This window comes from Cygnus olor, chromosome 21 (genome assembly GCF_009769625.2).
Source record: "Cygnus olor isolate bCygOlo1 chromosome 21, bCygOlo1.pri.v2, whole genome shotgun sequence".
Taxonomy (NCBI): Eukaryota; Metazoa; Chordata; class Aves; order Anseriformes; family Anatidae; genus Cygnus; species Cygnus olor.
The window spans coordinates 1,219,728-1,235,378 of record NC_049189.1 but is presented as its reverse complement, the minus strand read 5'-3'; the positions used below and the strand labels follow the sequence as shown (position 1 = coordinate 1,235,378).

The following is a 15,651-nucleotide window of genomic DNA, read 5'->3' as shown; positions in this document are numbered from 1 at the left end:
TGCAGCACTGCCGGCCCTGCTCTGGAGCAGGTAAGGGGAGGAAGAAGGCATGTTTTGGGAACTGTGCTCCTGTTTCTGGGGAGTTTCCTTAAAGACGAAGCTGGTGTAAAAACCTCTTAGTAACACTGAATTTAAACACCCCACTGGTCTGCCTGATCTCTCAGAGACGTCTTATCTGGGGTGGAGGCAAACACAGGGCCCACAAACCGCTGGGCGAGCTCAGCAGCCATGAGAGTTGCTCAGGTGGTGCTGAGCGGAAGAACCTCATCTTCCAGACCTTGATAGTGCTGGTACTTGGCAGCAAAAAAAAGCCATTTAAACACATGAATAGCTGCTCTCACGCACAATTTCACTGAGCCCTGCCTGAAGGCGTTGCTGACAGGGCGATGTCCAGCACCCTGGGTGAAGGCAACCTCTTGGCTTCTGTCTTGTGAATGCATCACTAAGGTTATGGTCTTGCTTGCAATCTTGCATTATCTGTCTCTATTTTTTGTAGCTGCTACTCCTCTGAAAGCTCCAGCCCGCGCAGAGAAATGGCACTTTTATCACCCGCGGGCAGGGCGGGGAGGTGGCCCCAGGCGCGTTACCTTGCTGGCACGTGGGGCCCGTCCACCCAGCCGCGCACAGGCACCGGCCGCTGACGTGGTCGCAGGTGGCGTTGTTGGAGCAGCTGCACGGCTGGCTGCAGTCCTCGCCGTACCTGTCCTCCTGGCAGGCTTCAGGGGATCAGAAGTAGGCACAAGAGTTAATACCGGTATGAATTACGGCGTCAAGGCTCCTACTATGATCCCACTTGTCCAGGAGAAGAACCAGAGACCGACTGACCAAAACGGGCCCTGGCTACGTTGGGCCGCTTGTGTGGCTGAGTTTTATGGTGTTACACGGAGAAATAACGTGTGTGGCTGACGTTCAAACAGCCAAACACACGTGGGCACTGTGGTTATCCTTAACGTTACCACATTTAACTGCTAGGACACCATTCTGCTGGGTGCCCAAGGCATCGCCACGTTCAGCAGCAACGTGCTCAGCCCCCCAGACAGGGGACATCCACCAAAAGAGCCCCCCAAGGCTCTGCTTCAGGTAAACACCAGGTAACCCGGGCCCAAAGCACCCTTGAATTGTTTTAGTCTACAAAGCTTGGATAAAGTGTGTCTAACATTCTGAGATTTTTGGCATTCCCTCCCTGGAGTCCTAACAGATGCGGCACAGGACATCGCCCGTGGTGGCACTGGGATATCTGGGAACATGTGAAAACAGCTGCAGGAGTGACAAGGGCTCCACCAGCATCTCAGTGCCTCCCTCGGAGCCTGGGATAATGTGAAGTTATGTAGGGTACGGGATGCTGGGGGGCACGCTCTCCGTTTGGCAGGGCTATTCTTAGCGCAAAAATACAATCAAAAGAACACGAACTAGAACATGCCTCTGAGAGGGAAGCCAGCAGGGCGGCGGGGGGCTGCTATGTCTGCTGACAATCTCCTTCCTCCCTTGCAGAAAGATTTAAATGCAGTTCCTAATGCCCCGAGCACAAGCGACTGCATTAATTCTTCATGCCTGATGCCAGAGCAACAGCAAAGCTGCGTGCATCCCGCAAAAAAAACGCGTCCACTTTTTTTTTTTCCCAGTTTTATTTTTGTTTTTCCCCTCTCATGTTTGGGTCATCAGTGCCAACATTTCATGAAAAAAATTGCAGAATATTCTATGCAGTGAGAATTTCTTCCAGGGTGTTTATCTTTGGTTGTGTACGTTTGTCAGCAGTTTCAGCTAAACACAGGCACATAGGAAATGCGTGTGCACAAGCACACACACGCACATATATTTGTAGCTGAGGCAGCTGGCGAGGCCGTGCGAGGCCATGCACACTGCGGTCTGCACAGCTCAGGCTCCTCTCTGACATTGCTCTGGGTGAGGAGCAAAGCCAGTTCCTACTGACGGACACCCTGAACCTACTGCTGGAGAGCTGCATCGCTGCACTTATGCTTTTTGATCCAAATACTTCTGTGCCACACAGAATTAACTTCCACACAGAGACAAAGAGCCGACCCTCTGCTCTCTGTGCCCTACCAGTGCAGGGGATGGCCAGGGCTCCATGTGCAGGGCCATGGGGACACCTACTGTGGCTGTATGACACTTACTGTGGCCATGGGACACTTACTGTGGCCGCAGCGGGGACCGGCCCAGCCGGGAGGGCAGCGGCACTGCCCCGTGACGTGGTCACAGCTGGCTCCATTCAGGCATTCACAGGCTTCCCGACACTCGATGCCATAAAATCCATCTGGGCAGGCTGTGGAAAACACAAGAGAAAAGTCCCAGAACATCTCCATGCAGAAGTCCAGCACCAGGAGAGCTCCTGATGAAGTGTAGTGTACCAAGGCCTGGTGTGCAACGTGTGCATGCATGCAGGCAGCCGTGCACACTCTCCTTGTCTACGTTTGGTCAGTCTTTTTTCCTTTTTTTTTTTTTTTTTTTTTTCCCCAGACCTTTTCCCTTCAGAATTAAAAGCGAAGACTTAGCAGCTTGTGGGCATGCAGCCATCCCCGTCACCACCCTGCTGGATCCCCTGTGCCGTGAGGGGGTCCCAGGAGGATCGCAGCCCCTCGGCGAGGGGACCGGGGGCTGTGGGAGCCTCCAGCAGCTCGCGGCCCCCAGGGCAGGTACGTACGGTGCTCGCAGAAGGTCCCCCGCCAGCCCGAGCTGCATGTGCACGCCCCGCTGACATGGTCGCACGCAGCCCCGTGCTCGCACTGACACCGGTGTCGGCAGCTGGCCCCGAACCATCCTTCTGGGCACCCTAGGAAGCAAAAGCAAACGGCATCGAGGAGCCCAGGAGCTGTGCTAAGCAGGGAGCTCAGGCTGGGAATGGGACAACAGGCTCTGGCCACTGATTTTCTGTAATCAGGGGGCTCCTCACAGCCGTGTACCCACAGCACCCAGCCACCCACCGGCACAGCACCACGGAGAGCCACGAGGACTGCCCCTCTGTGCCCAAAAGCCTCCCGCAGCACCCACCCTACACCTCCCCAAAATGCCAAAAACCCAAACCCGTGCCCTATGCCCTGGCCCGGGCAGCTCGCCGGCCACACTCACGCTTCTCGCAGCGGACACCGGTGTACCCAGCATCGCAGGCGCAGCGCCCCGTCACCGCGTCGCAGCTCCCGTCGCTGCTGCTGCAGTTGCAGGCGTTGGCGCAGCCGGGGCCCCAGCGATCCCCGTCACAGGCTGCAACGGGAGGAGCACGGCCTCAGCGCCACCCCTTGTGCAGCCCCTCGTTGGGCAAGGGCACGGGAACAGCTCTTCTTCCCCCTCAGGGTTTTATCCCATTGCTTAAAACAGAAGGCAGAAGGGCTAATGAAGGGCTAACGGGGCTGTGGGTCTGCAGCAGATGCTGCGGGGACCGAGGGAGTGATGCTGCACGAGTGTGGGATTGCCGTGGTTGATCCTTGGTGTCCCCTACAAGCGATGCGTGGTGAGCAGAGGGCACCGTACCTCTCTGGCAGTCGTGGCCCGTCCAGCCGGGCGCGCAGCTGCACGTCCCCGTCACAGGATGGCAATGTCCCTCGTTCCCGCAGCTGCAGCTCAGCTGGCAGGCAGGGCCATACCAGCCGGGCGGACACACTGCCAAGGCAGAGACGCGAACCACAAACCTGCTGTGAGCCTGGGGCACGGCACTCGCTGCCACCAACCAGCACCGTGACCCCAGCACCCAGCACCACGACCCCAGCACTCACCATCCTGGCAGCGGCTGCCGGTGAAGCCCGGAGGACACACGCACGTTCCCGTGGCGGGGTCACAGCTGCCGTTGTTGGCACACTCGGGACACAGCTCCTGGCAGCCGAGGCCCCAGCGGCCTTCGGGGCAGGCTGGAGCAGAGGCAGAGGGAGCACGGGCGGCTCAGCACCTGCACCAAGCAGTGCAGGCAGGGCGAGAGCTGCCAGCTGGAGGCAGGAGCCGTGCCGGCTTCCTCCGCCCAGCAGCGCGGCAGGACCACGGCGTGGTCCGAGCACCCCGAGGGCACATCAGAAGAGGTGCTGCTAAACAAGGGGCTGCAAAGCCCCGGGGCAGGGGTCTGGGACCTAAAGCAGAGGGGTTAGGGTGAAACGGCCAGTTTCTTGTGCCCGGCGGTGGGTTCCCTGTCTTGTTCGTGCCCGGGCTTTATGCAACGCCCGCGCTTTTGTTTGGGAGCACATGGCTAGGAGTAGGGACAACACTGTCCCGTTTGTTTTATAAACAGCACGGGAGTCCTCAGTAAGTGCTGGTCTGACCTCACGCCAGGGTTCTCATGTCAGTTTTGGATTCGCATCTACTGCTGGGGAGCTACAACTGCTCCTTGCTAGGAAATGGTGTTTCTGGCCAAGAGCCCTCAGAGCCGTTGTCACAGTGCTAGCGAGCATGCTGCTCGCGCTTCCAAGAGCCGCCTTCAGCTGCGCAGGAGACTCAAACTGCTAGAACTGATAAAGGCAGGGCAGGACGCCTCGTCTCAGTGCTGCAGGGCCTGGAGTCAGCTCAGACTGCATGGTGAGCGCTGTGCACACGTGCTTTTATTGCTCAGTCGAACTATTACAAGCAGGACATCCATACAGGACTAATAACTTCCAGCTGCTGTAATGCTATATAAGAGCGTAAAAGTTTTTAATTTAAGATTCTCTCGTTTTCCAGCAGTTGAAGGATAATTTGGTGAAGGCAATTAAAAAATCCACAACTGTAAAGAACGATTCCTTGCCTATGTTAAGGACTGCAACAACTGAAAATATCTTCGTCTTTTTTATTGCACTTTGTTTGCTTCCTTGCTTGTGCTCCCTTCAGCTCCAACAACAGAGCTAAACTGAGGCTATTGTTTAAGACTTACCATCAAAAGTTGCTTTTTTTTCTAAATTTCCATGGAGATAGTCCTAACCGCATTGGATGTTTTTAAAACGAATTTTACCAGAATAAAAATAACAGCCCTACATAATAATAACAGCCATAATAATAATAATAGCCCTGTCACCTCCTCACCTTGGGCACAGTCGTGTCCCGTCCAGCCCGCCGAGCACACGCACTCCCCGGTGGCGCGGTCGCAGGGCGCCCCGTTGCAGGAGCAGGGCAGCAGGCAGCCAGCTCCGAACCTGCCTTCCGGACACTCTGCATTGAAAACAGAGGTGGGAGAACCGTGGGTTACCGAGGTGTGGTTGTGGAGGGAACATTCACAGGCAGACAGCGGTCAGAAGCCCTGGGTGCTGCGAGAGATCCGCTCCCCAGCCCCTGACCGAGGCTCTGCCAACCAGCCCGGCGCGGCAGGGACACTGGTGAAAAGCAGTAAAGAAGGAGCATCCTCACCCAGGGGAGGAGTAAGCGCTTTTCCTTCTTGCTGCTCCCAGTGCTGGAGTGATGCTGCTGGCAGGAGAAAGCTCTGTTTGCTTTCTGTGCCCAGTGATACAGTCAGCAGCTAACCGCACGCAGGCTGAGGGTCTCAGGCCCAGAGATGCTGAAAACCTAGCTGAGCCCCCCCCCCCCGAAGCATTCCATGCTTGCAGTCCTTTTCGCTTTCTGAAGCCAACGTTTCAAAAGGTTCTGGCAGATACAAATGCACCAGCATTCATAATTAATGGAGGAAAAAGCACACTAGCTTGTAAATTTCAAGTGACACAGTGGAGTTTTTGTTATTCCTGCTCTGTGCTAATTGATGGCAGATGTTTGTCTTCACCCTTTAATCATTTCCAGATCCGAACAACAGCCAAAAGCCTACTATTTCTATACAAATATTTGTGTTATTTCCTGTGACTCCCCCCTACAGGCTCAAGCTCCTTTCTTATTCTTTTTAAAAATATCCCTGGCCGAACACGCCAAGCCCCGGCGAGCTGCGGCTGCGCGGGCACCAAGCGTCCCGCCACGTGGAGGACCTGGACCGGGGGCTTCCCGGGCTGCCGCAGGGCCACCAGCATCTCCCCTCCTTCCTCTGGCCATGCTCTGCAGAGGGAAAGCCTGTCTATGGAAGGGGTGACATTAATGGTTGCAAAGGAAGGATTCACCTGCAGCACCATCGCTGTGCCTGCGCTGCGTTGCACACCAGGCTCTGCAGCAACGCCAACGAGCCCAGAAGAAGGAGGATCAAGACCATCCCTGCCTTCACTAGGGCCAGGCAGATTGGGCAGCATGGCTCCTGCTCCCCGTCCCTCCCCATTGCACGTTTGGCTGCCCAGTGCTTCATTTCTGCCACTTCTTTTCTTAAATCAGAAGCTAAGCTACCCCATTCCTCAGTGCGAGGACGTTAGGGAGGGGGAGCAGACTGCAGGCATGGAGCTCAGAGCTGCGGCTTCGCAAAAGAAACTATTTGCCGTCATTTGCTTTGAAGAAAGAACAGAGAACCAAGATTGATATTACCAGAAGTAAAACTTGTTTTGTTTCCTCGGAACTGCTCGTGACAATCCGCAGCTTTTGCTCTGACCAACAGAAGAGCTATGTTCTATCAGCTATGGTGTTGTGCAAGATAATCACATGCTAGTAACTTAATTAGGCTAATAGTTATAATTTCTGGGTTGGGTGTGGATGGAATGTTTGGGCAAATGTAAGTCAGTGCAGAAACTCCTGGGATGCTCGGATCAAAATTCAGATGCCGAACACCAGCTCCTGGATGCAGCGAGTCTTCTCTGACTGCAGCACGTCACACACTGCAGAAGTCCAGCTTTGCACATTTTCTCTTGGATCCCACCAGCTGAAGTGTGATTGAGAAGGAAGGAACCTCATGAGATGGGAGCATGGTTTTCAGTGGCTGCTCACCTCCGAGGCTGGCACAAGCCATTATTTTCCAGGAACTGTGTTCGTGCTTTGTAATCATCACCTCAATTTTCACACCAATGACTCATTGCCTTTAGGTACACTCAAACACCTTCGCAGGAAGACAGTTGAGCTCTCTGACAGCCCACCTATCTCCCAGGATCTTAAAAATCTGCTCCCTCAGTGCTGTACTGCATGCCCAGAGCTGTGTAGTTCAGTTATCACACTGCCAACTGGCCTTTACGGGAGGAGCAGAGAGCTGCTCTGGAGGGTTCATACAGAGGCAGAAGTTTAAATCCTAATATGAATGAAGAATAAAATTTTCTTTCACACTTGCAGATCAAATAGAACTTCAATACGGGATAGTGAACAGAACGGAAAATATGATACCATTCTCCTGGGGATTGATTGCCTGGAAGCAAAAAGACATCAAAGGGAGGAAAAAAGATAGCTAGATAACTATCACCTTCATCTGCAAAAGCAGAGATGCCCAAGTGGCAGGATAAAGTGAGACCTTGTTCTTTTCTGAATAAGGATCATTATGCCTGAGAATTCCTGTTTCCAAGCTCTTCAGAGATCACAGGGTTTTCATAAAGACCTGCGAGTGGCAGCTCTTGTGTCATCTGAAGCCATTTCAAATTTCCACTCACTAGATCTGGGCTAGGAGGTCTGAAAGCCGGGGAGGAAATGTGGAAGTCCTTTCATGTTGTTTTTGCAAAGGAACAGTTTGTGTGTGGGAGGAAGACTGGGTGTACACGGCTCCTCGGGAGCGTGCAGGCTGGGGAACCTCGGAGTGCTCCAGCAAGAAGCAGGAGCTTGGGACACTGGTGGCGTGAGAGATGAAACGCCTCCAGCTGTGCTTCTGGAAGTCACAAAACCTTCAGAGAAGGAAGGAAGAAGTAAACAGGAGCTAAGTGCTGGGCCCCTGCGGCAGTGTCCATGTGTGATGGCACAGCAGCGACCACCCGATGCCAGGTGAGCATCGCTAGTCCAGCAGCAGCAACTCTGATCTCCTCCAAGCAGCATCACACAAAAAGAAGCTTACGTTTGCCTTGCAGGGCCTCCACTCTTCACGTGGCCTTACCTTGGTCGCAGTTGTCCCCATGGTAGCCCTGGGGACACTCCTTCCTGCACTCTCCGGTGACGTGGTCGCAGGGCACTTCTGGGGAGCAGCTGCATTTCTTCCTGCAGCCATCTCCGTAGTAGCCAGGGTCACATTCTGTTATCAAGGAGAGTGAAAAGAAAAGGTCTGGTATTAGAGGCTGGGAGAGGCAGGAGCACCGCACAGCACCCTGCCGAGCCAGCAGCTGGGCACAGCTCCAGCACCTGCTTTTACTGCCAGGATCACTTCCCTCTGATAACAAGCTTTGCTCCTAATCGAAGCAGCAAGAGGCAAAAAGGTCTTAGGAGGACGGAAAGTGAGCTGAGCTTTTCCCCAAGGAAATCAGTTAGGGGAAAAGAGGCTGCGGGAGGAGGGAGGGGGATGACAGTGAGCGCTCCTGGACAACTCACCCTTCTCGCACCGCGTGCTGTGGTAGCCGGGCTTGCACCGGCAGGAGCCGTCCCTCTTGTTGCAGTCCTGCGTGTTCTGCTGCACGCACTGGCACTCCTCGGAGCAGCCGGGGCCGAAAGCCCACTTGGGGCAAGCTGGGTAGGGAGGAGGAGGAGGACAGCAGGTGACACAGAAAGCCAAATATCACAGACAAGGGACAGAACCACTGCCACCAGCCAGCACTGACCCTTCCCAGGGAAGGAACCTAAAAGGGCTGTAATCTGAGAATAATATTCATCTCATAACGAAGGTAAGGACACGCATACCTAGATGGCAGTACCGTCCGTACAAGCCAGGATCACACAGACAGGCGCCATAAATCCGATGGCAACGACCGCGGTTGGCACAGTTGCACTTTTTCCTGCATTGTTTCCCAAAAAATCCTTTAGGGCACCCTGGTAACGAATAAAGAGAGATTTTCTGGGAGGATGAGGAAATGCGGGTCTGTCATTTTATGTCCATCAGAGCACAGGAAAAACACATAGCAAAACCAGAGCCGTATGCCATGAACTTAGGCAAAGTGTGCAGTGAGGGTGGAATTGCTTTCTGACCACAATGTGTCCGCGTCCCTGTGCAACAGGGAATGATAACGGTGATCAGATTCCCTGCATCAGCTCCAAATCGAGCCTGTCCCTGTGGCAGTACAGACTGTCTTACTCGCCTGCCCTTCTGCAGCCACCTGCGGTGTCCCTGGGGCACCTGTGGGTGCTGAGCCCGGCTGGGAACGGCAGCGCTGTGCTGGGCACCTGGCTGCAGGGCTCTGGGGAGCCAGCTCCGCCGTACGTGACCAAGTAAACCATGAGGCTGTTCCTATCGATAGGCAACAGTGGTGTTTGCACTACTAAGGGAATACAAGGATTGCTCTTTCTCTTTCATGCTGAAGATCCTAATATTAGAAGCAGGTGGCAGACGCTCCGTGTCAGCGGAAAGCTGCAGCCAGCGTCTGGCCAGGCAGCACAAGCCTTCCCCTGCGGCAGCAGCGTCAGGCTGAAGAGCAGCAAGTGCCACCCTGGGACATCACATCACTTCTTCGCTGCTGATGTTAATATTACCTGCCTGTTCTTTCCCTGTACCCCTCAGTCACCTCCTTCCTACAGAGAGAAGAGGTCTGGGTACCTCCAGCATTTATTTATAGTCTGCCTCGGTCTCCTCCTTCAATAATAGTTTCCATATGCTCCGAACCGTTTGTCTGCAGCCACTTTGTCTGAATCCCTTATTGTCTCACTGCTTCTGTGTTTTTAGATTGTGACCACCAGATTTTAACGCTTTGGGAGAGAGAAACATCGAGCAGGGATGGAGCAGGGATACATTGGGGTCCCTCAGACACTGGGATGATCCAATGATGCTTTCGGCCAGCAGCTCCAAAGGGACCAACACAAGGCTCTGTGGAAAACCTCCCAAGGCCCCAGAGAAGCCCAGCATGAACATCTAACAGGAGCAGAGATGGCTGGGCACCCGCTCACCAAATCTCAGCAAAGGTGCTACTGACATGTGGAGAGAAGGACACGCAGAGCCCCGCTGTCCCCCCCTCTGCCCGGGCTCTTACCGTCCTCGCAGCGGGGCCCGGCCACGCCGGGTGGGCAGCGGCAGGCGCCCGTGCTGGGCTCGCAGGTGCCCCCGTTCTGGCAGCGGCAGGCCTGGCTGCAGCTCCTCCCGAAGGTGCCGGCCGGGCAGGCTGGGGACGGATGGCAGAGGTCAGCGGGACGCGGCGCTGCTCCCGTGCCGCCGGAGCAGGGCAGCAAGGGGCTACGGGCTCGCAGGCGGGGAGCAGGCTCAGCTGTTTTTGGCAGCAAGCGTTTTGCCTTCTTGGGGCAAAAGAGCAAAGAGCAAATGAACTGAGGACATCGGATTTTCAGTTCCTTACTTTGGTTGCAGACATAACCTACCAGCAGACCTTATCTGGGCCACTAGAAAAGCAGGTTAATTCTTTCTCAAGCACAAGAAGGCTTCTACTTACGGCAGAACTTCATGGGAAGAGACACTGAAAGGGTTCTTATTAATACTGTAAATATTTTTTGCATATTTTGAATGCAAAGCCTAATACACTGGCAGTAGGTTTACATACAGCTGGACACTAACTCAGATTTAACACCAAATATGCATATTTGCAGGTTTGACCCACAGACTAAAATGCCTTAGGGTCTATTTGGGAATGAGAAGTAGGAAACTGGGCGTTTTGGCTGGTGCCTGAAAGTCAGGCTTTGCCAAGATAAACACAGCAAATAAAAGCAAGAGAAGCTCCAGTGCTGCATCTGACCAATTGGAGGTTGGTGCATTCTCCTCTTTTTCACCTCGATTTTGGCAGGCAGGGCTGGCAAAGCAGCTGGCCTGCCCCGCTGCAGTGTCACTCACTCTGGTTGCAGAGCAGCCCGCTCCAGCCGGCCGGGCAGTCGCAGCCGGTCCCCTCGGCATTGCATGTGCCCCCGTTTTGGCAGTCCTCGCATGTCAGGCTGCAGTCGGGGCCAAAGGTGTTCTCCAGGCAGACTGCAACAAGAGGAGCCGTGGTGAGACACCATCCCCAGGGCTGCTCCAGCAACGCGGGGAGTTTGGGCAGAGAAACCCCGACGTTACAGCCCCCAGCAAAGCTAACAGCATCTGTGCTGTGCACGGGGTCTGTGTGCACAGAAAGGGTACCTGATGTATGCTGCCGGTGTGCCCAGCACGTGTGGTTAATTCTGGAGGCTTACAAGCAAAAGTGTACCATTTACCACTGCTGTGAAATGCCCACCAAATTTTTCTGAAAGTGTGTGCTCTCCTCTTGCTTCCATCTCTTCCTCCTCTTCTTCATAATCCTCGTTAAAGAGCTGGGTGAATTCATCCCGCAGGATTGCGACGTGAGGGATCGGGCGGATAACGGGGTGCTGAGCATCCAGAGCTTCCACTGGGTCATCTATGGCTAGGGAAGCAGTCATGGAGATTACGAAATCAAGGGGTGGAAAGAGAAAAGAGCTCATCTGAGGGGTGGATAATGGGGCAGAACCTGTGTGATAAGACGGGAACCAGAAACATCTGTATGGGGTTGGTGCATCTGATTTAACTCTGCCGATCTCTACATTGACACCTCTAAAATAGCAATCCGTTCCTTTCTTCCACCCAGACTTTTGCAGCTTGTTTGCTTGTTTTGGCTAGAACGTGGCACAGCCAGCTAAGTGAGGAACTTTGCTCCTAGCCTGGATGGGCAGCTCAGGGTAACTGGGACCGCTACCGCTCCATCACCTTTGCCCTGCAGGCTTTCTGGCCAGAGCCACTCAGCTTCCTTGCATTTTCAGATAAGTTAACCTTTCTCTAGAAAATTTAACAAGTCTGCCTGTCTAACAAAACTAAGCAATGCATTTCAGCTTGGTTCTCCTTTAGGAATTACTATGTGTCAGCTACAGATACCAGCTCCCTTCCTTTGCAGGGCGACAAGGGTTAAAAGTCATGCAATCAAGCTAAGCACAGGCACTTGGAGCAGGGCTGGCACAGCTATAAAAGTGGGCAGGGCATGGCAAAGTAGGGCTGGCACTCTGCTGGGGTGGGGAGGCGTGGGGTGCTGCTCCTCTGGGTGCAGGCATCACAAGCTCTGCCAGGAACAGGGAGCTGGGCAGTGCCTGGGGGTTCTTTGGAGAAGAGGATGGGTGCTGGGTGCCCTGCTGAGTGAGTTGGATGGCAGTGCGCTTGGGGGTGTGATAGGGAGGCCACCACTTAGAAAAAAAATCCTCTGTTTATTATCAGGAAAAACTGTAGAGGTGGATGGCTGGAAAGGGTTAGGTCCTTTGGTTAGTGTGGGGTCAGGACTGCAGGCTACAATAAATGTAGCTGTACCAAAATCCCTAGGCCTCTTTGAAAAGCTGTGTGTAGCACTGCTGAAACAGGCACGGTACTGCTGGGGAACCTGCTGCTGCTGCTCACGAGTGCTGTGAGAGCAGCGAGTGTCTGCACGTGTGGGTCCTGTGCCCGATGGGGATGGGGTGCTGGCAGTCCGACATGCAGCACTTACAGATGCAGCCCCTTCGGTCTTCGTCCAGTTTGTATCCGATCTGGCAGCTGCACTGGAAAGACCCGAGCTGGTTCTGGCACGTGTGCTCGCACCCACCGTTGTGTGAAGAGCACTCGTCCACATCTAGAAAACAAGGGGGTTGCTGTGTGTTTGCAGAGCAGTGAGCAGGCTGGCAGCATCCCCTTAGGGGCTACGTGAAGCCAGCTGACCCCAAACATTAAGGGAGGCTACCAAGTGACCAGGGAGCCCCTGGGGTTTCCAAATATTGAGCACTAAGCTTTAGCTCACTTCTCTGGGTAGTTGTGTAGAAGCAGGTGGATAAACTTGGTTTTCACCTGTGAAGTGTTACTGGAGAGCTTTCCTAAGGAAAAAACTCATTAGGAGGACATAAAAGCCCCAAATCCATTCTGCTGAGAAGGCTGCTCATCAGAGCCAACAGGATGACTGGGAGAAATGCCTGGCTGTTCACGAACAGGTAGGACAACTTCTTGTTCTCTTTATTACAAGATTGCATTCGTCACTGAGTTAGCTGGGTTTTATAAAGATGCTTTTTCTCACCTATATCTCCTCCACGGTGAAATTTTTGGTAAATGTTGGCTCCAATATTGAACAGACTGTAATTTCTGTGAATTGCTGATGCAGTCAGACCTGGAGCAACTCTCTCTGAGAGATCCTGATTTGAATCCAAAGGGGGTTCAAAAAGCCCCATGGCTATCCTACAGCTGTGCTGGCCTGGTATGGGGGTTAATTAGTGGAGTAGCCTTAACTCCTACTGAGGTGAGGAGGCTAACAGAACAGAGAAGCAAACCAGATCCCCTGCTGTGCGTGCACCTTGCCATGGTGCAGTGCTGAGGCGTGCAGTGCTGTCCCCGTGCTCGCAGGGCCCCACACCTCTGCTTACCTTCACAGCCACAGCCATCGGTGCTGAGCCGGTACCCGGCATGGCAGGCACACTCATAGCCTCCAGGGTAGTTGTAGCAGTCCTGGTGACAGCAGTGAGAACCACTGTCACACTCATTGATATCTAAATAAAAAGCAAAGGGTGCTGGGTGTTAGTATACACCCAGCTCTGCGGTGCTGACAGTAATTGTAAAAATCGCTCCGTGACTAGTTCTGGTGGATTTTTGCTGATCTGTCACAGGCTGAGCTAGGATTCGTGCTTTCCTCTTGAAACCAGTGAGCTTTGTGCTAACAGCCCCCTTCACAACATGCTCCCCAGCCAAGGGGGCTCCTGAGGCCTGGGGGAAGCTACTGTGGCTGGCAGCCTGAGGCAGCTGGGTGCTCACAGGGAGGTGGTTCCAGAATCAGCAGGAAATGGCGTTTGTTTTCTGATTTGCCATGTTACAAACACGATATACAGAAAGCTGAGAGCTGTGTGCTTCCTCCCAGCTGCACAGGAATGTGCCCACCGGTGCAGGAGAGGTCTGGCTGGTGAGCACTGCAGTGAGTTTTGGGCTTGGTTATTTTCCCCCAAAGGAATGCTCAGAGTAATGCAATGTTGAGTGTATACATCCACTTCATGGCACTTAGAGCTCAAGGTGGGTTTCACCCTAAGCCTCTCCTCTAACACAAGTTGTATAAGTGATGGGGCTGAGCTATGCTAGTGCCTTACATCGCTCACTTGGAAATTACACTGCTCACTTTAAGGTAATAGGCCAGACAACGCACTTCATACATCACCCCTTCTAGATGTAGGCTTACAGGTTTCTGAGATGTGAGCCTCTGCATCTGCCAACACCTTCCTAGGTCTGTTCTAGCAGGAAAAGTTGACTAGCTCTGAGGTCAACAGCCACTGTCCCAGTAGGTCTTAGTGAACCTCTTCAAGCTGAGCAGCATCTCATCTCCTTTTACTTGGTGTCTGTTTCTAGCCTGTTAATCTGCTTGTTTTGTATATACATATAGCATCTAATCTGTGGGGATCCTCATTACTTGAGACACATTTGTAGTAACAGAAAATGCACTGTTTCCCTTGCCTTACCAGTGCATGTCTTCTGGTCCTCCTCAAGCTGGTAGCCAAAGTTACAGGTACAGACTGGGCCAGAGCTGGTGTGGTGGCATGCATGGGAACAGCCACCATTGCTGGCTTCGCAGCTGTTCACAATCTCCATTTCTATCCCTGGAAAAATGCACACTGGTTAGGATCCTGCAGTGTTTGCTGCGCTTGGTGCACGCTGGGCAATGCCTTCCAGCAGGCACCCACACGGAGCTTCACTTCTTCTCGAGCCCCTTGCGTGTGCCTTTTTGTGCTCGCAGTCCTGTTGAGGCCAACAAGCTGTAGCAGGGAAAGGATGAAAATAGCTCTGCACAGAGGCCACCACTGGGCTGGGAAGCCCAAATAATAAAAATAAACGGATGGATCCCAGGCAACGCCCCATGCGGCCTCTGCGGGCCTGACTTGTGGGGCAGGCTCTGGACAGGCCCTGAGATGAAGCAGACTGCAGACAAAGCTGCTTCCATTCCTGTCAAGCTGCAGGATGTGCTGCCAACCAGAAGTTGGCTCAGCCTTCTCTAGTACAGCGCTGTCCTGATGCCAGCTAGGAATGGGAGCAGCAGAATGCAGCAACTGCAGAAACCTCCAGATGCCTGCAGCTAGAGAAGCTAGCTAGGGACATGCCAGAAATGGCAGGCGCAAACATCAACAGCAGCCACGTATCTCAGTTTGGCAAAGCTTATGTAAACTCTGTAGTCTGGTTAATGAAGCCTTCTTAGACTAAAAGGAACTCGTATCATGGAGCTTTGATTCAGTCTTGAATCTCAGAAAAAGTTTCTGCCTACAAGAGCGTTTTTGGTGCACTCAGGCCCAAGAAGGATGAAAGAAGGGGAGCTTGATGTTCCCCAGTGGGTCTGTGCGTGTCAAAAACAAAAGATGTTCCGTGGTGGAAAGTTTATCTTTCAGATTTCACAACATGAATTTATTCTTTGTTTTCCCCTTTTTTACTGATGCATACTAAACACCAAAGCCAGGCCTTTGCACAGGAGATACTAAAAAATGTGGGGGCGGGGGAACATTGCTCATACAAGAGGGCTACATAATGCTGCAGCTAAAGGAGAGGTATTGCCAAGGCCTGTGGCAGTCACAACTGTCCTTTCCCTTCTGGAGCAGCAGAACATGAGTGGGGCTTGCTTTTCTGCTGCCCAAAGTGACCCTCCAGGGCTAGCATCACCTACCTGGAAAGCCAAGACTTGAGCAGCAGTAACTGTTAGGCTTTTGGTCACCTGTGGGCCAGCTGGCTGAGGGCACCAAGGGTAATTGGTGAAAGAGGTAGCTAAGATTATTAGGCATAGACCTGGCTTTCTAATCCAATACTCAATGCCTTCCAAGACCCATCTCTGGTCTGCAAAGCCCTACCTTCCTATTCCCCCAAAAGCA

The 15,651-nt window shown here is 53.3% G+C and overlaps 1 protein-coding gene across 3 annotated transcripts in view; it reads right to left on the bottom strand.

Annotated features, from left to right (window-relative positions):
• The window catches only part of MEGF6 (multiple EGF like domains 6), a 78,733-nt gene that overhangs the window by 8,013 nt on the left and 55,069 nt on the right, over nt 1-15,651 (bottom strand). For all 3 annotated transcript variants that reach the window (XM_040533849.1, XM_040533850.1, XM_040533851.1), the window contains 16 exons: nt 14,260-14,397; nt 13,183-13,305; nt 12,282-12,404; nt 11,031-11,198; nt 10,655-10,786; nt 9,849-9,977; nt 8,569-8,697; nt 8,263-8,397; nt 7,835-7,969; nt 4,993-5,118; nt 3,726-3,857; nt 3,484-3,612; nt 3,085-3,216; nt 2,660-2,788; nt 2,153-2,281; nt 588-716 (listed from right to left, as the gene is read on the bottom strand). In XM_040533849.1, coding sequence (XP_040389783.1) covers nt 588-716; nt 2,153-2,281; nt 2,660-2,788; nt 3,085-3,216; nt 3,484-3,612; nt 3,726-3,857; nt 4,993-5,118; nt 7,835-7,969; nt 8,263-8,397; nt 8,569-8,697; nt 9,849-9,977; nt 10,655-10,786; nt 11,031-11,198; nt 12,282-12,404; nt 13,183-13,305; nt 14,260-14,397 — 2,118 coding nt within the window. The remainder of the gene's footprint in view (nt 1-587; nt 717-2,152; nt 2,282-2,659; nt 2,789-3,084; nt 3,217-3,483; nt 3,613-3,725; nt 3,858-4,992; nt 5,119-7,834; nt 7,970-8,262; nt 8,398-8,568; nt 8,698-9,848; nt 9,978-10,654; nt 10,787-11,030; nt 11,199-12,281; nt 12,405-13,182; nt 13,306-14,259; nt 14,398-15,651) is intronic.